Raw genomic sequence first — 21,921 nt, 5'->3', positions numbered from 1 at the left:
AGATTAAGTCTTATGAAATGAGTGACAGGGCTCTCACAGGGCTTTAGGGAGGTTAGACAATGAAAGCATACTGTTATGTCTTGGACACAGTAGCTCTCTATAAAGCCACCACTGGTCACCTTCATCTCTATATACAACCCGCACCTGTGGCCATCTCCTAGGAGAGGGATCAGAGCCCAAGACCCGTCTCCACCTTCTTGGTACCCACTCCCTACCATGTGGGTGCTGGGAATTGAACCCAGGTTCTCTGCAAGAATAGCCAGCATTCTTAACCACTGAGTCATTTCTGCAGCCCCACAACTTTTTCAAGATGGGGTCTCATATAGCCCAGGATAGCCTTGAACTCCTAATCCTGCTTCACATCCTGAGTACTGGGATTATAGGAGTATACTATAGTACCCAACTCTCTTTGCAGAATGGAGGCTTCAAACCACTTGTATTTGTTCAAATTCAAAACCTTCAAGGAACTCAACACCAGGCTCCCAGTAAACACCAACTGTAAGAAATGCATGCTTTTAAAATTCTGTTTATTTAGCGTATGTACACATAAAAGAGAACTCACCCTTGGATCCCACCCAGCAGAAAACATGCACAAACCCAAGGTGTATGTGGAAGGGGGACCCCAGCCCCAAGTTAGCAGCTGGGATGGTGCAATCCTGTGATCACAAGCCCATCACGAGCGGGCTGAAGTGTCAAACAGCTGGAACCCTGCTGCTGGCCCTAAAACAAGCGAGCGCCATAGCCAAAGGTCTGTTTGATGCCCTCAAAGTAGTACCGTTGCCAGCCTTGCCGCGTCCGCTCTTCCTCAGGAGCAGGGATGCCCCGGCCTTCCATGCACAGCTCTGTCTCTCCGTTCTTGTCAATGAAGGTCAAGGTGATGGTAGCGAAGTGCCCTATGGGAAAGGGTTTCAGATCCAGAGTTCCTGGACAGGTTTAAGCCAGGAGAGAGCAGTGTTTGGGGATGAGGGCAGCGAGCATTGCTTACCTTCTGGCCATGACTTAAACCGCCACTTCATAGCAATGTGTTTCTCAGGGACCTGAAATAACCAAGGAGCCCAGTCTAGTGAGGCACTGCAGTGCACCCAGCCACCCAGCTAGGGAAGCCACCTGCCTGTGTATGTGTGACTGTGTTATTTAAAAGAAAACTCAAATTCCAGCACTGTTTGAAAAGTATCACAGATCAGTTTTACCCATAAAACTGAGAACCACCACAGTAATCTAACTGAATGGCAGTGACAAGCTGGGAAGAGGCAGGGATTACTCACCAGATCAGTAAACTCTCCGGTGACATTGCCATCAACCATGTGGAACTTCCCACCTTTGTCTGCTTCTAAGGCTGCAGGAGCATGGGTAAAGGCCTGCACCAGCTGCGGGGAAGCAGGAATTGGGGGAAGATGGCTCTCAATGGGATATGGCACACACCAACTCCTCAACGCTTCCCTGGAGAACGCTTTGGTTTCCCTTTGTTCTGCTCCTCTACAGAGTAGGCTCGGACCTCAGGAAAAGGCACATACTTTTCCTTTCCTTATGTTCCTTCCAGGGCTAGAGCGTCAACTTGGGCCTTGTACGCAAGTGCTCTGTCACTGGGCTACACCCCATCCCACCCCAATTCTAACAGACCCCGACAAACACCAACAGAAAAACTCTTAAGTGTGAAAGTGCCCTTCGCCCCTGCTGCTGTCAAGAGGCCTTGCCATTCACTCAACAGCAGAGCCCTGCAGGCGGAGGCCTGGGAGGATGGACACTCACTCACCTCCTGGGTGGTAAACACTCTATAGAGCTCCTCTGGTGAGGTCAGGAAGGTCTCTTTAAGGGAGATCTTACAAGTGGGGATTTTGACACCAACAGGCTTGGCCTGGCTTTTTGAAGGAGCAGACTTAGCCTATGAAAGGAGTGAAAGGGGTCACTTTAGAGCTGGTGACATCTCAATCCAACACAGCTGTAGGGACAACTCATTCACTCTCACAGAAGCCTGCACCTCCAAAGCTAATTACTCAAAGTGGTTAAGGGAATTTAATGTGCACGTATTTGCTTTAGTCACAGGAGAACTCTTCCAGAACATCCTTAGTGAAGACTTCCACTCTACGACCTTAAAAGAAGTGTGTGTGTGTGTGTGTGTGTGTGTGTGTGTGTGTGAGTGAATGTACGCCACAGGTGGTGCCTGCAGAGATCACTGCTTCCCTGAGAGCAGGGAATACTCTTAATTACTCAGCCATCTCTCTAGCCCCTAGGAAGAACAAGTCCTCTTGTACATATCACAAAAGCCACCAGACAAAGAACAAGTCAAAGTTAGGCATCTCAGAGCTCAGTGTAACTCGTAACTCTCAGACAGAAGTACCCTGAGATAACTGGACAGGCAAACTGAGGACACAGCTCATCAGTAGAGGAGATGCTCCACACACACGGTCCTGGGATTCGCCCCTTGTGTAAGAAAGGAAAGGAAGAAAAAGAAAGAACAGAAAGACAAAGACAGAAAAGAAAGGAAGAGAAAAAGGGAAATGAGGGGAAAGGAGAAAAAGCAAGTAAGCTGGATGCAGCTCTTTCTGGCAAGTTCTTCACTGTATTTGTTGACAAAGGATGCAGGATTCTAAACCAAGAGTTCAGTCAGAACCACAGGATCTAGCTCTAGATAAAACATGTACTTGCTCCACAAGCAGAATGCAATGAATCAGTTTCCCAATGCATAAAGTTAGCAGTCTAACCCTACGTGAGATCCTTAACAAACTGTGAAATGGCCGGGTGGTGGTGCACGCCTTTAATCCCAGCACTCAGAAGGCAGAGACAGGTGAATCACTGTGAGTTTGAGGTCAGTCTGGTCTACAGAGCGAGTTCCAGGACAGGCTCCAAAGCTACAGAGAAACTCTGCCTCAAAAAACAAAAACAACAACAAAAACAAAGTACAAAATGCCAACTCCCCAGTTAGAAATTATGCTAAGAGCAGCTGACTGGTCCTAAGTGCAATCAAACGTCACACTCCACGTTCCTGATGGCTTCTCTCTGCTCTGGGGTACACTATCAGCAATAATAAGAGGATAGGTGACTGGAGAGACGGCTCAGTGGTTAAGAACACTGTGGTATTGGAAAGGCCTCAGCCTCCATTCCCAGCACGCACACTAGGTGGCTCACAACTGCCTGCAGTGTAAGGAGATTTGACACCCCTTTCTGGTAGCCAAGGGCACTTGGGGAACATACAGACAAGTACAGAAATAGAATAAACACACAAGAATAAAAGGGTACCAGGTTATACACCGATGGAAAGCTACATAGTACAGTCTCTCTTTTAAAAAAAGAAAAGAAAAGCACATCCACAGGGTACTCTGGCTTTGGAGTCAGGGACACAGAAAAGCTGAGGTGGCCACTCATCTCCCTGAGCAGACTTACCCCCATCACCTGGGAACGCTTACCTTGCACACCTCAGCTTTTGGTGCTGGCTGACCCACTGAGTCTACTGACTCTCCGTTCACTGTGGGCAAAATCATGCCCTGAGTGAACTCTGCAAAGACAAAATCATATTCATTTTTTAGGACTTGAGACAAACACAGCTGTCATAACCAGAGTTACGAAAAAGCCTGTATTCTCTTATCTCTACTCTTAGTTTATGCCTGACAGATTATCTAAGTACACAGAATACAGCAGCATTACCTTAAAAAGCTTAAACCCCTGATGAAAACGGAAACATTACAACATTTTCAGTTTCTTTCTTCTATACAAGAGACTCACTAGTCACAACACCTGAGCCTTCATTCTCACTAAAAATGATCAACTTCGAGGCTGGTCATGATATAAATGCCAATACTAAGATCAGAAGATGTGGTAGAGACAGAGTCCCCATGACATCTGGGCTAATCCTTTGCCTCTAACCATGCCAACTTCCTGGAGGAGGAGGACCAGCAACAGTCCAGGATCATTCTAAAAGTCTTGAGATCGTAGCTGTTTGATGGAAATGTGTGAGACTCAAATGTAATTTGAATTTTCCAGTGGCCACATTAAAAAGTTAAGGTTCAAGGTGAAGTTTCGCTAGTATATGTAACCTAACCACACATTCTAATATTACTCTAACAGAACTATTGTATTAGCGGCTTCCACTCTCTAAGAGATCACTGCAATATTTTACACTGCCTTTGAGGGCCATCTTTTAGACTCCCAGAGCATCTCTCTCGGGTCAGCCACACATCTCACAATCTTCCACTACCTCGGAGCTTTTAGATAAACTTTAAAATACCGCCCCTCCATCATCTGCCAGGGGGAGGGCCGTCCAGGTCCCCAGTCAGATCTGGCAGTGGAAGAGAAGCCTCAGACAGATTTCTAAAGGAGATACCTGTTTTGAGGGTGCTGATGTATATCCCCACTGCTTCTCTTAGAAGTTTCACCCCTTCTTCCTTCATTAAGGCCACGAGATTTGTGTCAGGCTCGTCTTTGGCAAGGCTCACACTAATCTGAGAGAGAGAGAGCAAAGGGAGGCAATGAATGACTTGAGGGACACTATTATGAACGTGAGGGTTGAGCAATCACGGAACTGTGGACATTTCCAAAGGAAAGGTGGAGAGCGGCCACATCTGTACAATCCTTCCTTCTCAACTCCTTTCTCCAGGGCAGAGAAGGCGAATCTTAGAACCCATTTCCCTAGCTAAAGCAGAGATACTGACTAGGTACAAGTTTCTCCAGAGTTTCCAAAGGCATCACAGTTAGACCCTCGTCTGCAGAGGGGACTCAGCCTGGACTACTAACATCGAGGGACTGACTGCTTTTCTCATGAGACTACAGACAGAGAGGACGCGGACAAGGAGTTAGGAAACACAAACCTCCACTTCATCCACGCTGTTTTCATCAGACAAGTTGGGGATTTCCACATGTCCTTTGTATTGCACTCCTGACTTCGAGGTACCTGTCGAAAGCAATGCAGTTCCATTAGCAGCCTCCTCCTTTGCAGGGAAGGTCCTGCCAGAACACTGTCCACTTAGGCTTCTTCTAAACCTCCATTCTAAGGGCCCCTCTATTCTCAATGAATGCCACATGCCAGAAACAATCAACGGCACCCCAATGTCTTTTCTCACCCCATTATTGGAGAGAAATAATGGGTTACCACAGCATGGTACTGGGAGCTACACAAACAGAGCAGCAGCCCAGCTCCTGTCTGGGTAGCCACTAGCTCAGTTCTGTCAGAACACCTGCTCTGAAAATAAGCATTTATTTATCAATGTGACTGATTACAGCCATTTCATATTTGCTTCTAGCTGAGATCATCATTGAGAAACAAGAAGTGGACAGAGACAACTACACGCAGGTGGAGATTTACAGAAAAAAAAAAAAAGCTCTTATTTCAAAACATCTGTCAGGAAATGTGTCCTTGGTGTAATGATCCTTCTGTCTCAGAAGACCTCCCTTCCACAACCTCCCAGGAGCCCTCACGCTGCCATCCACTCCTGTGATGCCCATGAACAGAAGGAACTCTCAAAGAAAACGCCATCCTATTCCAGCACGCATCTATTTTATACTCATCACATGTAAAATTCTGGTATTAATTCTTAGTTTCCGTATTTTAATTTTATGTGTGCGCATGAGCTCGGCCCCTGAGGCCAGAGGCATCAGATCCCTCTGAAGGAGTCACAGGTGGCTGTGACTCGTATGACGTGGGTTCTGGGAACCAAACTCCTGTCTCTCCACCCCAATTTCTTTATTTTAAAAACGTGTCACCAGGGGCTGGAGAGATGGCTCAGCGGTTAAGAGCATTGCCTGCTCTTCCAAAGGTCCTGAGTTCAATTCCCAGCAACCACATGGTGGCTCACAACCATCTGTAATGAGGCCTGCAGGAAGAATACTGTACACATAATAAACAAATAAATATTTTTTAAAGAAAGTGTCACCGATGACTTTTTTTGAATGGTGTTTTTATTGCCCTCTGGAATTCACAGCCATTTTTCTACCTGAGCTTCCCCATCCGTGGGACTACAGGCATGGATCACCACACCCCTGCTCCCCCTTGCAGGGTTTTTCTATGTAGTTCTGGATGTCCTGGGTCTTGCTCTGTAGAGATCCACTGCGGGGATTAAAGGTGAGCACCACCACTACCCATCAGGAACTGTATCCCTAATTCCATCCTCTTTATAAACTTTGGGGCTTCTTACTGAAGTGCATTAATTTTTAGGAGCACACATTAACTATGACAAAACTTAATTCTACATCTCTAGGTCTCAATTTATCAGTATGTTATATAAAAAGGAGACTGGACAAGATGGTCACAGCTTTCCTCTTGGCCAGTTGGGGGCGCCATGTTAACAATCAAGGCTCATCCTCCCCAGACTCGAAGGATCTACTTAACACTGGTTTGTATGGTACCTGCCTTTGTTGACAGCTCAACAACCCCTGGCTTCCTCAGATGGGCTGTCTGTGGACATGCTGGGGTAGAATTAGACAGTTTCTAGTCGTTATTATTCTTTTCTGCTTCCTTTAACTTTACACTTTCTTGTTGCATGAAAAATGTGCCCTCCCTGTGATTGGACTGCACTACTTTAGATATGTTTTGTAAAAACAAAAAAATCACAGACAGATCTACTTTCATCTTCTTTACTATTTACTTGGAAAATATTTCATACGGCTCCATTTTTTTTCCTTAAGGATATCACAGAAAGGACATGAAATCAGAAGAGAGTAAAACAGTCCCAAATAACATTTACTTATCAGCTACAATAATACAGTGGTCTAACATATCAAGATTCACACTGGAGTTAGAAAGTGATTGCAGCTAAAAGAAAACAAATGAAAAAACCCCTCCCTCTTTAAATCATTCATAAGACAAACACAAAATAAACCAGCCTGAGCCTCTATCACCTTATGAATCCTAAGGCAGAACAGGTCCAAAGATGTAGCACCCCACCAGGCTTTCCTCCAAAGCAGCACTGACTTCTCCTTTCAGCAAGCTAAGAGCAGTGGAGATGAAGCTTCTCTGGCCTCCGACAGCCTGGCTGGTCCTTACCTGTCCAGTTGAGTTTGATGGTCCACTCATAGAAGAAGATAAGTTTGCCTTTCCGGTTGTTAATGGACGCCTCTCCATCAAGCTTGTTCACTTCCGTCACCTCACACTTGCCCTCCTCATTTTCTACTCGGACTGCCAGGAACAGAGTTTTCAGCTTTTCTGTGGACCAATTTGAAGCATCCCTTTCCGTCCTGCAAAACAGAAGCAGAGCTATGGGCTAGCAGGCAAGGGGAGGGAAGACTTTCCAAGCAGCAAGGCGTGCAAGGTTAAAGGAAGCAGAAAAGAACAACATCAAACCCCCTAAATTCTACCCCAGCATGTTCACAAACAGGCCATCTGGGGAAGCCAGGGGGTGGTGAGCCATCAACAAAGGCAGGTGCTGTACAAACCAGAGTTAAGTCGGTTCTTCCCGTCTCAGGAGGATGAGCCTTGATTGTTAACATGGCGCCCCCATCTGGCCAAGAGGAAAGATGTGCCCATACTGCTGAAGCCAGGAGAGTAAAGACAGCAAGCATGTCGCTAAGAGCCCCAGTAAATGAAAACCAATAATGCTAGTCATTAGCACTGTTTTCGCGCCCGTCTCGCTCAGACTGCTTTAAATGCCCTACACATTCTATGCCATCTAGACTGTGCCATAAAGTCCACAAGAAAAATCAGGTCAAGTACTGTTAAGAGTCTTGAGACAGGGTCAGAAAAAAAACAGAGCGAAAATCAATTCTTTATCCCTCTATTAAAGTGATGTAAACAAACGAAGCAGCAATTGAGTAAAACAAAAAAAATACAGTTGAGTAAAGTTCAGTAGCGCTCTGAGTAACCTTGCTTCTAGTTTTCATAAAGATAAGAAGGCTTCTAAGAACACCTAGGCTGTAAAATCGTGACTGCTCGGCAACCTGGAGTTACAACAGAACTTAACAGTTCCGGGTGAGAGGCTGCATCGCGTTCAGCATCCCGAAGCTCCAAGCGCCCTGCAGCTCACGTTCCAAGGCTTCTCCCGATGGACTGAGGCACAGTCCCCTATGACTTTTACTTTCACGGCAACCCACAAAACAGTAACTACCGCGCCTGGGGCTCGAGACCTCCCCAGCAGTCTCCCAACACAATCGGTAAGGGTTTAGATCTCAAGGACGCCGCGGCCACGTGTAGGAAGTATCTCCGGGCTCAGCCTGGATGCGGCAACTAGGGCGCTCTGTTCTATTCGCTCTGAAATTCCTCCTTTGGGACTCAGCGGTCTATGGCGAACCCCTCGCCCCAACACCGCGATGGTGGCGAGGGATGGAGAGGACCCCTGCTACAAGGAAGTACCCACGCCCAACCCTGGAGCAGGGCTGTTTGGGCCCCTGATCTGTACTCGCCAAGGTTCCAGGCAACCCCAAACCCTAGCCTGGTAACAGTGCTCCTGCGGCCTGTCTTGCTGGCCCTTACCAGTGCCAGTTGTTGACGTTGGTGGCGTCCGCCCGCTCTTCCACGATCCAGCGTGGGTCTCCCTCACCCCACTTGGCCATCAGCTCACTTATCGCACCGCTACCAGCTCCCCAAGCAGCCGCAGCCACAGCCTCAGGACCGCTCGGTCCCAGCCGCCCGGCAGCGCCTGGAAACTACTAGAAGCGGCAGCAGCACCTCCTGGCTTGCTTTTCCCTCCACCCCCACCCCCTCCCCGCCTTAACTTCCGGCTCCTCCTCGTTCCTACCAGGTACTTCCGTTCCGGTTCGCCGAACCGTAGGTTCTGTAACTTCTGGAGTTCTAATTCTCTGTTTATTTTAAACAGAAGTCTCTGAAGTCTAAGCCCTCAAACTAACTATCCTCACCGACAGGGACACAAAATATTCGATTCATTGTTTCCTCAGGACTTAAGTCGACCCTGCTGAGCCTGTTGGGATTTGTAGTTTTGTTAAACGATCCTGCCGATAATTGCGGAAGGTCACGCTGAAAGTAAAGGAAATGACCTAGCGCGATGCGCTAAGTGCTTTTGGGAATGGTAGTCCAGAAGCCCCGCAGCCCACCGGGAGAGCGGAAGGATGACAGAGGCCACGGAACTACAACTTCCAGGATGCTTTGCGGCTCTTTCACCTTCTTCAGTCCCTCTCGCGACTGTCCCCTTCGGCCCCGTCCCCTTCGGCCCCTGTTTAGCCTGTTTAGAAGGGCTGGTCCGGTGGCTGAGCCTGGCGCTGTTCTGAGAGGGAGGGCTCGGTCTGGAAGAGGTGAGGGTGTCCGAAGCCCCTGTCTGGGCCGCGTGTCTAGTTGAACCCACCCTTTCCGCATCCTTATTCTTTTCCTGTCTTCTCTGAGGCGTCTCTACTTTCTCACTACCGACCTGATTCTTCTGGTCGGGACCATTCTTGGGAGTTAGTATGTTCGGAGCTGGAGCTGCCAGCGAGCCTCAGCAGCCAGTTGAGAACGCAGCATTTGGTTCTGAACGAGCGTGTCCTCTCCCAAGGACCCTCCAGGCTCTGGCGTTGTCGTAGATGCGTGGCTTTCTGGACGTTCCTCCGTAGCCCAGCTTCTCAGGTCTCTGTTCTTAAACATCCGCCTTAAAAGCTAGCCTAGCTTCTAATAGCTGCTATCTACAGTGCCCCCAGGCAAGGAGCGCCTTGGTTGTGGGGTTTTGTTTTTGTTTTTTTCCTAACGATCTGTCTCCCTTCCCTTGTGGACCCTCAGGTACCGGTGACAATAAGATCAAACCTCGGAAGCATTTTAAATCCCGTTGAAGCACCCTTTTTGGTCACTCTGAACATTGTATAGGATTGCTTTATGCCTTCTTAAAATCATTAGGTTGTTACTGTTTTACTTGCCAAATAAACCACAGTCCAGTCTCTTTTGCCGCTAGAAGTACCGATTGATACAAGGTATCCATTGCCTGTATCCATTGCAGTAGTCTGGTTAAAGGTTCTAAAAATTATCTCGTGGAATATTGTTTTGTTAGACACATTCCTTGTTTATTCGTAGGACCACTGTAAAGATCTGCTGTAGTTTTCCTAAGAGTGAAAAAAAAAGGTAGAAGGGTCATGAAAGACAGAAGAACCTGGGCTGTAGTTGGGACTCGGAGTGATTAGGAAAGCTGTTTTCCTGGTCAGTGGGAGTCTCCCAGGGCTACCTTTTCGGACTGCTCTGAAGACAAATGAATGACAGAGGTATTTATGAAATTGCACACATGCTAGAGACATGTACATGTTCTACACACATCTTCAGTATTTGTGGCCTGCTTTAGAATTTCTCTTAATTTTGAGGATTGCTTTTTAAACTTTTTTTTTTCTTTTTGGTAGAATGCTTTGCTAAAAGGTGTGAGGCCCAAAGTTAAATTCCCACCACTGCACATAAATAAATAAATAAATAAATAAATAAACAAACAAACAATAAATAAATGTCTCTAGTTTTAGCTGGGTAGTGGTGGTGCACACCTTTAATCCCAGCACTAGGGAGGCAGAGGTAGGCAGATCTCTGATTGAGTTCTAGGCCAGCCTGGTTTACATAGCGAGAAAGTTCTACATAGAGAAACCCTGTCTCAAAAAACAGACACCAAAAAAAAAAATTCGTTTTGTCTTAGGTACCATTTAAGATTAAGTAATAAAAGCTAATGATGGACACATTAGCTTTCTGTCAGGCAGTAAGACTTTGCACGTTTTTCTAGGTTAGTCCTTGTTCTTAATGAGGCGGAATTATGCCTGCTGTGCCCATTTCACATGAGATGTCAGTAAGGTATTGGATACCTAAAAGGTTGTAAGGTCCAGTGTTTATTAGCTGCTAGGCATTTTGTTAGGTTTTCTAAATACTGTTTATTTTTTACTATAAGCCAGTAAGGCAAGATATCATTCATCCAAGGCTCAGAAACAGAGCCATTGGCCTTTTGACTTTGAGACCCTGTCAGGTGCTGTGGAGTTTTGATTATTGGGTTAAACCACAGTACCCACTTTTACCCAGTTTAGTTAAAAAGAACTTGTTTTCACCTAATTTTAGAACAGTTATAAGAAGAATTTGGAATCTCTTGGCTAGTATTATTTATTTTCTTTCCTTGGTCATGATCCCAAAAATTGGCCCCATAATTGACCACATGATTAATAAAATAATCATGACTTCATGATACAGGCAAGATAATTCTGATTCTTTTAGTTGTTTTCCCTTCATTTGTGGCAGGCACTTAAACAGCATACAGGGAGAGAGGGACATTCGTTAGCTGTGATCAACTATCATCTTTCCAGAGCCTAGAAGGGTGTCTCAGAGGTGGCACTCAGTAAATGTTTGTTAATACATGAATTTACTTGTTCCATTTGGGCAAGCTTTGGCTGATCTTTGTATGTTTGGCAAAACTATATAGAATCCTTAGAGCGTCTGCTTCTCTTATAACATCCCCTTTGCTTGGGTACCCTAGCTGTCATGTGATCCTTCAGGAGGAAGATGATGTCTTGCCCTTTTTATATGAGAGTACTTGAACTCTATTACAAAATGAATGTTTGTGTCTGATAACATGATCTGATGAGTCTGGCCTCTGTGGCAGGTACTCTGCCAGATTCTTTCCTACATCCCTTATTTCTGGGAGCAGTTAGTAGTGTAACAGTTTCTGGAGCGATCCAGAAGGGACCTACACCTGCCTTCCTTTCCCTCCAGATGAGCCGGACAAAGGGTGATGAGGAGGAGTATTGGAACAGCTCCAAGTTCAAGGCTTTCACTTTTGACGATGAAGATGATGAGCTCTCACAGGTAGGTGTCCACAAGTGCTAAGAGGCATAACTTCCTCTCGGGTGCCTCTCTAAAGCTTCTGCTCTCCAGTAGGTTCAGAATGTTAGGTAGATCTTCAGAAAAGCCTGCATCGGCGTCCTACCCTACACGAAAGACTTAAAATCATCAACGAATGCCTAGAAAAGCCCCATCCTAGCTCAGTTTTTAAGGCTCTTGATATGGTGAGTAGCTCTGTGCTTTGGACCTGGGATAGGCAGCACATCATGGTGCAATCGCATGGTAGAACAAACTGTTTGCCTCAGCCAGAAAGCAAAGAGAAATAGGACAGCGTGCAGCATGGGGGCTCTACCTCTTAGGTTCTACTTCCTCCTCATAGGGCTGCCCTGAAGACCAAACTTATAATGTATAGGCTTTTTGGGGACCTTCAAAATCTGAACATATAGTGGCCTATGAGATGACTCAGCCAGGAAAGGTGCTTGCCACAAGCCCAGTGACTTGAGTTCAGTCTCCAGAACCGACTCCTTAAAGTCGTCTTGCTTCGTGAGGTTCTGTCGCTGTGACAAATGCGGTGACCAAAGGGAATTCAGGAAATGGCTTACTTCAACTCTCAGCTCTCTGGTCACACTCCATTCCCGAGAGATGTCAGTTCAGGAACCTGGAGGCAGAAGCTGAAGCAGAGGAGCTCTGCTTATCGGCTTGCTTAGCCTGCTTTCTTGTAGCACCCATGACCTTCAGCCCAGGGCTGGCACTGCCCAAAGGCGAGTCGGGTGGGGGCATCTTCTCAGCTGAGGTCCCCTCTTCCCAAGTGCCTCTAACCTGTGTGAAGCTGACATAAAGCTAGCTACCACCACCTGTCCTTTGTAGTGGAATGAGTGTACCTGTATACACACATGATACATACATGCACACATACTAGATTAAAATTAGCAGCCTTCATGGAGAGAAGCCCTTAAAAAAGAGCTGACTTTATCCTTACAATTACCTTTTTAAAAAGTTACAGATCTTTTATTCATGTGATTAAAATTTTTTGCTGTTATTACTATCTTTTTTTTTTTTTTTGAAACAGGGTCTCATGTAACCAAGGCTAACCTTAAACTTGATAGATAGTTGATGAAGACCTTGAACTTCTGATCTTCCTGCCTCTGTCTCCCTTTTAACTCTTTTTTGTTTGTTTTCGAAACAGGGTTTCTCTGTGTAACAGCTCTGGCTGTCTTGTAACTTGCTCTGTAGACCAGGCTTGTTTGACCTCAAAGATCTGCCTGCCTCGGCCCCCTGAGTGTTGGGATTAAAGGCGTGCGCCACCACCACCTGGCTCCTTTTTTACTTTTAAAGAATTTTTATTATATGCATTTATGTGTGAGGGTGCACATGAGCCACAGTTTGTGTGTTGAGGCCAGAGGACAGCTCGTAGGAGTCAGTCTCTTCCACCATGTGGGTCCTGAGGATTGGTGGCAAGCAAATGCCTTTACTTGATAGCCATCTTATAGGTTCCTGTTACTTTCATTTTCTCTTTTCTTTTTGCCCCATCTTTCTGTCATAGCGTCTCACGTATAACCCTAGCTGGCCTCAAAATCACAGAGATCTGCTGATCTCTCTCTCTCTCTTTTTTTTTTTGAAGATTTATTTATTTATTACGTATACAGTTCTGCCTGCATGTACACCTGCAGACACCAGATCTCATTACTGATGGTTGTGAGCCACCATGTGGTTGCTGGGAATTGAACTCAGGACCTCTGGAAGAACAGTCAGTGCTCTTAACCGCTAAGCCTTCTCTCGAGCCCCTGCTGATCTCTTGAGTGCTTGGATAAAATGTATGCTGCTGAATCCACATACCCAGGTTTTTTTTTATTAAAAAAATTATTTTTTGTCTTTTATTATAGCTGCCTCTATCTCATGAGTGCTGGGATTACAGGCATTACCACCACACCCAGTTTATATCATTGCTATTTTTAAGATGGAATCTTGTATGTTACTTAGAGTGTTCACAAATTCTTGGACCCAAAGCATCTTCCTGCTTTTGTTTCCTGGCAGTTGGAACCAGAGGCACACACCCCTGCACTTTGATAGCTTGTTTTTGAAAAATGACCTATTTGGGAATGGTCATTTTTGGAGATGTAAGACTCAGATTTTGCAAACAAATCATAGATAGAATATGAATAGAATTAAAAAAATGATTGAACCTCCACAATGTCTACAATGCAACTTGATTTCTAGGTGGGATTTAGACTACAGATAGTCTTTGGCACTCACTAAGTTAGCAGTGAGACAGGAGGGAAGTGAGCACCGCCAGACGACTGCTTTATGTCCCTCTTCAGTTAAAGGAATCCAAACGGGCAGTGAATAGCCTTCGAGACTTCGTGGATGACGACGATGATGATGACCTGGAGCGAGTCAGCTGGACTGGGGAACCCGTGGGAAGTAAGCTGAAGAGACCCTGCGAGGGGATCTTGTCAGGAATGACGGCCAGTCAGCCCGGACGTTAGCAGCAGGCAGAGCCACATGGAGAAGCACCAGTAATGCCTGTGTGACTGGATCTGCTGTGCAGTGGGTGCTTGGCTGGCTGCTTCAGACTCATGAGGCCTTGTTAACACTGCAGATTCCTCGGCCTTATGTGGTCATATTTGGGAGCTGTTAGCTTCAATAAACGAGCTGTTAAGTCATAACATGTTAGCAGAACTACAGCTCTTAGCCAACACGTTTTAAATATATAATACCACTTAATTTCTTCATAGACTCTGTTTAGGTAGTATAGCATGATTTGAAAACAAAGAAAGGAATTGGCCGGGCATGCCTTGAATCTCAGCACTTGGGAGATAGAGGTAGGCGGATCTCTTGAGTTTGAGGGCAGCTGGTCTACAAAGTAAGTTCTAGGACAGCCAGGGCTACCTGTCTTGAAAAAAAAAAAAACAACTGCAAACAAAAAGAGTGAACTAGAAAAAGCCCCAACCTAACACACACCTAACCTACTAAATTAGTTACTTTAGTAATTGTTCAAGAAACAGGAGAGGCAGAACTCTTTCCCAGTATCTGAGGGCTGTTTGGAGCTCCTTCCATTTGTTCATCCTAATGATTAGCCTGCTTGATTGTATCTTTCCGGGCCTCCTGCTGGCCAGGACACCAGGGTCTCTTGAATAGGCTTAGATTTGTTGACTATTGGGTGTCAAGGACTGATGTTGAGGAGACTTACTCAGTTCTTACCATCCTGCAGGCATCTCATGGTCCATCAAAGAGACTGCTGGGAATAGCGGGTCAGTCCCTGAGGGGCGTGACCAGCTAAAGGGTCGAAACAGTTTCTACACACAGCTCCCCAAACCTCCATCTGCCTACTCCCTGAGCAGCTTTTTTAAAGGTAAGGAGTGAGTGAGGGACAAGGATGTCCTTCACTCATCAGGAAAGCTCGGGCTACCGTTTTCATTGGCTGGAGTTCTCATCTGAGCAGGCAGCTTAGTGCTAGGACTGGGAGGAATGAGAAGTCCTCAGCATGTGTAGAACATAAATGAAATTGACAGCCCTGTGTCAGGTACCAGAGAAACTGCCTAGATCAATATTTCTCCCTGCCTTTTATCGTCATCCTCTAGGGAATGTGTGTCCCTGGTGGGGATGCGTAACTGTGCAGCCACTTTGGGAGTTAGTGTGGCAGTTTTTAAAAAGTTGACCAAAGGATTAGCATCTGAACCAGTTATCACTTCTAGGTAATTCATAAATGAACTGAATGCAGGCACTTGAGCAGATGTTTATATGCTAATGTGTGAAGACGCACTGTTCACAATAGCCAAAAAGATCTAAATAGTGCATATGTTCCTTCTACACTAAAAGGATAAGTGAAACATGGAATACAGATAAAACAGACTTACTTAAATGGGAATGAAAGATATGTGTATAATAGGGGTGAACTTTAGGGAATTATACAGGGTGCAATAAGCCACAAAAGAGCAAACACTGTATTAACCCCACTCATGTTGATAGATGTTAGCTCGATTTGGGAAATAACCAAGCTAGCTAAAAGATAAACAATTATATTTTTATGTATTATAAGAGGAAAAACTCACAAAACAGGAATGAGAAGTCCAAGCTCAGCTGTGCTGCGAGGGAGCCACAGAGAGAGCATACCTGGGCCATGCGCCACATTTTCCCCCCGGGTCCCACCTCTTAAAGATAATTGGTTAACAAGGCTTGCCCATAAGATAGACAGACAGACAGACAGACAGATAGATAATTGGTTAACGAGGCTTTCCCATCAGATTTGGATGGATGGATAGATGGATGGATGGGTGGATGGGTGGATGGGTGGATGGATATGGAAGGTAGAATGGCAAGTTTGTCAAGAATGTCCAAGTTTGTGGAGGGAGTGGAGAATTACTGTTTACAGGCAGAGTCTCAGGGATGTTGAGAGTCATTGTAGGACAGCGTGAATATATTTCATGTCACTAAATTCTACACTTGAAGATGTTGAAAGTCACTGGGCGGTGGTGGTGTTGTGCGCACCTTTAATCCCAGCATTCAGGAGGCAGAGGCAAGAGGATCTCTGAGTTTAAGGCCAGCCTGGTCTACAGAGCAAGTTCCCAGAAAGGTTCCAAAGCTACAGAGAAACCCTGTCTCGAAAAACCAAAAACAACAATAACAAAAATCTATGAAAGTGGTAAATTTTGTGCTGGCTTAGACAGCACATATACTAAAATTTGAACAACATAGAGAAGATTAGCATGGCCCCTGCGAAAAGATGACACACAATAAAACCAAAAAAAGTGGTAAATTTTATGTATATTTTACTATACTTAAAATTTTTCTCTCTCACCCTTATTTTACTAGGACATCAGAGTTCTGAAGTTGAATAAAAGATTTTATTGTATTTTATTTTGTTTTTTATTTGTATGAGTGTTTTTTCCTTTATATATGTCTGTGCACCATTTGCATGCCTGAGGCCTACAGAGGCCAGGAGAGGGTGTTGGTGCCCTTCAAACTGGAGTTACACATGGTTGTGAGCCGCCATGTGGTTCCTGGGCATCAACCTGGTCCTCTGGTAGGGCAGCCAGTGCTCTTAACTCTGAGCCATCTCTCCAGCCCTGAATAAAAGCTTTCTAAAGCCTGCTTCTCCATAGTGTATGTCAAGCTCTATGTGCCCCATATCCTTACCAAGTATGGGTGGTCTGACTTGAACTGTTGCCATCTTCCTGCTGTGTTCTTTCCCTCAGGCAGAACTAGACCTGGGAGTTTCCAGTCCCTGTCTGATGGTAAGCTTCAGCCCCTTTTCTTGGTCGCTGTTTAGGGTACAGCCTGGAGAATCACGGAACAGGTGGTAATTGGATGAGTAGATTAACTTCCTCTGAACCTAGAGAAAGTGTCTGGTGCTACGCGAGGAGGTAGAAGTCACACAGGCTTCATTGCCGGGGATGACTGCTTGGGCTGCAGGCAGGAAAAAACGGAGTTCTACCTTTGGCCATGGAGGTGCCCCAGGATACATACGGGTGGGTTGTTTTGTTTTTTTGAAGGAGGTTCATTGGGTAGGTAGCACAGTGGGTAGAGGAACTTAATACATCTAGGCTGGTGTCTTAGTCACTGTTCTATTGCTGTGAAAAGACACCATGATGAAGGCAACTAGTGTAAGAGGGAAGCACTTCATTACAGCTGCTTACAGTTTCAGAGATTTAGTCCATTATATTCATGGCAGGAAACATGGCGGCATGTGTTGCAAGGGGAGGGCCTTTTGTTCGTCCCAGCTGCCCGTAACCAAAATAGTCACACAAAACCTGTATTAATTAAATCACTGCTTGGCCCATTAGCTCTAACTTCTTATTGGCTAACTCTTATACTTTAACCCATTTCTATTAATCTCTATATCACCACATGGCAGTGGCTTACCGGCAAACATTCAGCAGCATGTCTTACTCTGGAAGCGGATCCATGATGGCTCTCCCACTCCACCTTTCTTCCTCCCAGCATTCAGTTCTGTCTCCCCGCTTACCTAAGTTTTGCCCCATCAACAGGCCAAGGCAATTTCTTTATTCATTAACCAAGAAAAGCAACACATAGACAGAAGGACCTCCCACACCAAGCATGCATGACACTGGAGCAGTATCTGAGAACTACATCCTGATCCATAGGTAGAGAGAGACTCTGGGCTTGTCATGGGCTTTGGAAACCTCAGAGCGTGTCCTCACTGACACACTTCCTCCAACAAGGCTACACCTCTTAGTCCTTCTAATCCTTCAAATAGTGCCACTCCCTGGCGACTAAGCATTCAAATACATGAGCCTATGGGGGTTGTTCTTATTCGAACTACCGTGGCTGCTTGACCTGCACTTGCTCCCTGATCTCAAGAGTTGTTCTTGACCTCCACACTTCTGGTATGCCATAAACATGCCTGCACATGTACTTACACACACACATGCATGCATGCACATATAACGTGGGAAGGAAGCAGGAGAGAAAAGAATGATAAGAAACAGGCAGTATAGCTGGGCGGCAGTAGGGCACGCTTTTAATCCCAGTACTTAAGAGGCAGAGGAAGGTGGATCTCTGTTAGTAAGAGGCCAACCTGGTCTGCAGAGGGAGTTCCAGGACAGATTACACAGAGAAACCCTGTCTTGAAAGAAGACCAAAAAAAAAAAAAGGGAAAACAAAACAGTGCACAGTGCCTTCTAAACTGGTTTCTGGTTCCTTTTCAGCTCTGTCAGACACACCTTCCAAAAGTTATGCTCCAGAACTGGGGAGGCCTAAGGGGGAATACAGAGTGAGTTACAGAATTTCTCTTCCTTTTTCCTCTCTATACTTACTTAGTTGTAAAATTACATTTATTTATGGTGTGTGTGTGTGTGTGTATGTGTGTGTGTATGAGTGTGTGTGTGTGTGTGTGTGTGTGTGTGTGTGTGTGTGTGTGTGTGTGTGTGTGTGTGTGTTGGCCACATACCAGGTACAGATGTGGCACTCAGAGGACAACTCGAGGGAGTTGGTCCTCTCCCTGGGTCATTAGGTTTCCATCAAGTACCTCTCTGCAAAATCATGATTTTGTTTTTCTGAAATCTGGTCTCCCTCTGTAGCCCAGGCTAGAGCCTGGCATTCACCAGATAGTCCACACTGGTCCAGAACTTACAGGAATTCTCTTGTCTTAGTCTTTCAAGTGTTGAGATAATAGTTGTGAACAATCATGTTCACTTCAGTTATATCTTAATATTAGTGTGACAATTCTTTCCCATAGAGTATTTCTCCCATAGGTCAAAGATTGAATTTGAGGCATAGATTTGGTACACTAGTAAGTCAGAGCCCTTAATGTATGATTCATGTGTTGCTAATATTCCAGGACTATAGCAACGACTGGAGCCCCAGTGATACAGTGCGACGCCTCCGCCGGGGCAAGGTAAGGCTACTGACGAGAAAATTCTTATAGGAGTCTTTGGCAAGGTGAGTAGCATATTCCACAGGAAGGATTTCTTGACTTGACTTCCTTTCCCGTTCCCGTTTCTGAGTTGAAGTGGTTTTTAGGAGCAAAGCAAATCTACTCAAGTTAGGAGTGAGCTGCAAAATCTTTGACTCTCTGGGGTTTGGAGTGGCTTCACCAGCATAGGGGAAGCAGTGGAGGATGAGCGTAGCCATGGTGGTAGAGCACACCTGTAATGCTGGCACTCGGGAGGCGGGGGCAGGAAAATGGTGGGTGTAAAGCTACCCTGGGATGCAGAGTGGAGGCTCTCTCTCAAACCTGCTCTTACCCCACAAGAAAGAGAGTTAATTTTTCTACATGGTATGGCATAAGTGTTGAGGTTAATTGTTTTCTTTTTTAATATAGATCCCAATCTTTCTTAGCACTGTTGGAAAGACTTTTTCTCATTGAAATTTGGGAGGTTTTTTTTTCTTTTTAATATTTAGTAATAGTCTTTCTTGTGTGAAATTCTAGGAGAGCAGATGAGTGTTTTGGTGTGCTAGGAACAGGAGGGCATTAATGTCAGCATGGACAGAGGGACTGTTTAAGGGTGATAGAAGTTTTCTGTGTCTCTGTTGTCATGGCTACTAGGATGTAGGCTCTTTCAAAGCTGAGCTGTACACTTGCATAGGGTGAGTTTTATTGTATGAAAGTTACACATGAAGAAAAAGAGATTCTCTGTTGGCTTGCTCAAGACTTGAAGGCATCAGCATCCTCCAGGGCATCACATGGAACTAGGGTATGGTGGGACCTGCAGGTTCACAGAGCACAGAGAGCAGTGTGTGAATACAGAGGTTCTCTCTGGATGTTTCCTTTCATTGTTGCCCTTCCCTCACTCTCCAGTGACCAAGGAATACGGGCAGTTGTCTCCCTTATGTACTCTCTGTGTTCTTACCCGGCAGGTCTGCTCACTAGAACGGTTCCGCTCCTTACAGGACAAGCTACAGCTCCTAGAGGAGGCAATGAGCATGCACGATGGAAACGTCATCACTGCGGTAAGTGTGAGCTGTGTTTTCAGTTGTTCAGTAGCTCCTGAAAATAAAATCAAAACTGGTTTCACAGTGGGGTGCATGTCAAGAGCCTGGCTTTCTTTCTGAGGCATAGGGTTTTCAGAAAGTTTGCTCCTGGCTCAGCCAGTGGGACATGCATTCTATGTGGTACTGTTCATTGTCACCAGAAATCAGAAGGCTGCCTCTATCTTATGCAAAGTACCCTGGCAGCAGAACGGTGTGAGAGTAGTTTCTCAGCAGACAGGAGGTGGTGTGATATCAACCAGTGTGATACCTAGAACATGGCTCAGTTCCGGGTGTCCGTCCTTTCCTCCTGCCCTACAGAGACGGTGCACTCTTGCAGTGATTTGTTGACAGACTTTCTCTGTCCCACCAGTCAGCTCTGTCCTGCCAGCCGGCTCCCAAAGAGCCACATGGAGACCTATTAATTATACACGCTCAGCCAATAGCTTAAGCTTGTTACTAACTAGCTCTTACATCTTAAACTAACCCACATTTCTTATCTATGCTCTATCACATGGTGGTACCTTTTTTCAGCACATCATGTTTATAGCCTGCTTCTTCTGTGACTAGCTGGCAACCCCCATGACTCCTCCTTCCCAGCATCCTCTCAGATTGCCTCTCCCTCCTTAACCTCTTCCTGCCTAGCTATTGGCCAGTCAGCTCTTTATTAACAACAATAGCAACACATCTTCACAGTGTACGAAAGGATTATTCTATATTAGTGATTCCTAATTGGTCACTGGCCTTGTTCCTAGCTATGGGGTAGTCAGGTCAGCCTTTGGATGTGATACACAGGATGCACAGTCTCTGTTTCTTTCCTTCTAGGTTCTGATCTTCCTGAAGAGGACCCTGAGTAAAGGTGAGCATGATTTGAGGGAGGTCTTCATTCAGCAACACCTGCGGCTTTTATGTCAGAATTCACTAGGATCAAGTCTGGTTTAGAGGCAGCTGGGGTGGCCTGTGACTTAAGAGGACAGCCTTCTGGGTGGGGTAATATCTATTGAGAACACACGGGCTGTGTGTTTGAGGCAGAAGTTCCTGCTGTTGGTGTGACTGAGAACTCCGAGGCTGACTGAGTGTTGCTCTAGACCAGCAGTTCTCAACGTGTGGGTCATATCAGACATCTACATTACAGTTCATGACAGTAGCAAAATTACAGTTCTGAAGTAGCAATGAAAATAATTTTGTGGTTGGGGGTCACCACAACATGAGGAACTTAAAGGGTTTCAGCCTTAGGAAGGGTACGAGCCATGGCTGTAGAGAGTAGAGGCTATTGATGGTGATGGGTTGAGATCAGGAAGAGACCATTAGCTTTGCTGGGCTTTCATGAGATGCTTCAGATGTGCGAGTGGAGAAGCCAGTCTCGGACTTGAGTGTTAGGTTGCTTCACTTCTTTCTCCACCTAACTTCTTCCTACATGCAGAGGTCCTCTTCCGAGAACTGGAGGTACGCCAGGTGGCCCTGAGACATCTCATTCATTTCCTTAAAGAAATAGGGGACCAAAAGCTGCTTTTAGATCTCTTCAGGTAAGATCTGAGCTTCTTGTCTATGAAGTTTATTAGGTGCATTTTCAGATAACTCAGTGGGGGGCAGGGTGCAAAAAAATTGAAGACACTGTCCTTTTCGAGAAACACCTAGAAAACAAGCTCTTGAAATGTGCCGGGACAGTTACACCAGGATAGTTACACCAGGATAGCTACACCAGGATAACTACACCAGGATAGCTACACCAGGATAGTTACACCATGATAGTTACACCAGGATAACTACACCAGGATAGCTACACCAGGATAGCTACACCAGGATAGCTACACCAGGATAACTACACCAGGATAGCTACACCAGGATAG

The 21,921-nt window shown here is 45.6% G+C and overlaps 2 protein-coding genes and 1 non-coding gene across 5 annotated transcripts in view; 2 read left to right on the top strand and 1 right to left on the bottom strand.

Annotated features, from left to right (window-relative positions):
- Positions 1 to 510: 510 nt before the first annotated feature.
- Ahsa1 (activator of HSP90 ATPase activity 1) lies at positions 511 to 8,762 on the bottom strand. The gene is made up of 9 exons (XM_005343404.3): positions 8,396 to 8,762; positions 6,974 to 7,164; positions 4,803 to 4,885; positions 4,319 to 4,436; positions 3,405 to 3,493; positions 1,754 to 1,882; positions 1,266 to 1,367; positions 986 to 1,037; positions 511 to 893 (listed from the first exon to the last, which is right to left on the bottom strand). The coding sequence occupies exons 1-9, from the start codon at positions 8,473 to 8,475 to the stop codon at positions 721 to 723; spliced, it is 1,017 nt and encodes a 338-aa protein (XP_005343461.1). The 5' UTR covers positions 8,476 to 8,762; the 3' UTR covers positions 511 to 720.
- A 294-nt stretch (positions 8,763 to 9,056) lies between these two features.
- The window catches only part of Vipas39 (VPS33B interacting protein, apical-basolateral polarity regulator, spe-39 homolog), a 26,308-nt gene continuing 13,443 nt past the window's right edge, over positions 9,057 to 21,921 (top strand). Inside the window, exons 1-10 of one of the 3 annotated variants that reach the window (XM_005343403.3) lie at positions 9,057 to 9,171; positions 11,573 to 11,665; positions 13,960 to 14,062; positions 14,853 to 14,993; positions 16,837 to 16,875; positions 18,310 to 18,374; positions 18,942 to 18,998; positions 19,961 to 20,053; positions 20,897 to 20,930; positions 21,495 to 21,597. In XM_005343403.3, the coding sequence (XP_005343460.1) occupies positions 11,573 to 11,665; positions 13,960 to 14,062; positions 14,853 to 14,993; positions 16,837 to 16,875; positions 18,310 to 18,374; positions 18,942 to 18,998; positions 19,961 to 20,053; positions 20,897 to 20,930; positions 21,495 to 21,597 (728 nt within the window). In that variant the 5' untranslated portion in view covers positions 9,057 to 9,171. Of the gene's footprint in view, positions 9,172 to 9,191; positions 9,479 to 9,976; positions 10,102 to 11,572; positions 11,666 to 13,959; positions 14,063 to 14,852; positions 14,994 to 16,836; positions 16,876 to 18,309; positions 18,375 to 18,941; positions 18,999 to 19,960; positions 20,054 to 20,896; positions 20,931 to 21,494; positions 21,598 to 21,921 lie in introns of those variants that run through there. The other 2 variants (XM_026780361.1, XM_026780357.1) reach the window with 2 other exon arrangements.
- Positions 16,293 to 16,402, top strand: LOC113457036. The gene has a single exon (XR_003377694.1). It is a non-coding gene; the product is annotated as a U6 spliceosomal RNA (small nuclear RNA).

This window comes from Microtus ochrogaster, chromosome 1 (assembly GCF_000317375.1).
Source record: "Microtus ochrogaster isolate Prairie Vole_2 chromosome 1, MicOch1.0, whole genome shotgun sequence".
Lineage (NCBI taxonomy): Eukaryota > Metazoa > Chordata > Mammalia > Rodentia > Cricetidae > Microtus > Microtus ochrogaster.
Note: the sequence above shows the minus strand (reverse complement) of the source record. Positions and strands in the feature narration are given on the sequence as shown.

Bases quoted from the DNA above. Each gene is read 5' to 3' on its own strand.
- Ahsa1 (XM_005343404.3), bottom strand. From the start codon at position 8,475: ATGGCCAAGTGGGGTGAGGGAGACCCACGCTGGATCGTGGAAGAGCGG. The intron at 4,886-6,973 runs GTAAGGACCAGC...TGCTTTCGACAG, and splicing joins CATCAAACTCAACTGGACAG to GTACCTCGAAGTCAGGAGTG. The intron at 894-985 runs GTAAGCAATGCT...CCTTTCCCATAG, and splicing joins GTTTAAGTCATGGCCAGAAG to GGCACTTCGCTACCATCACC.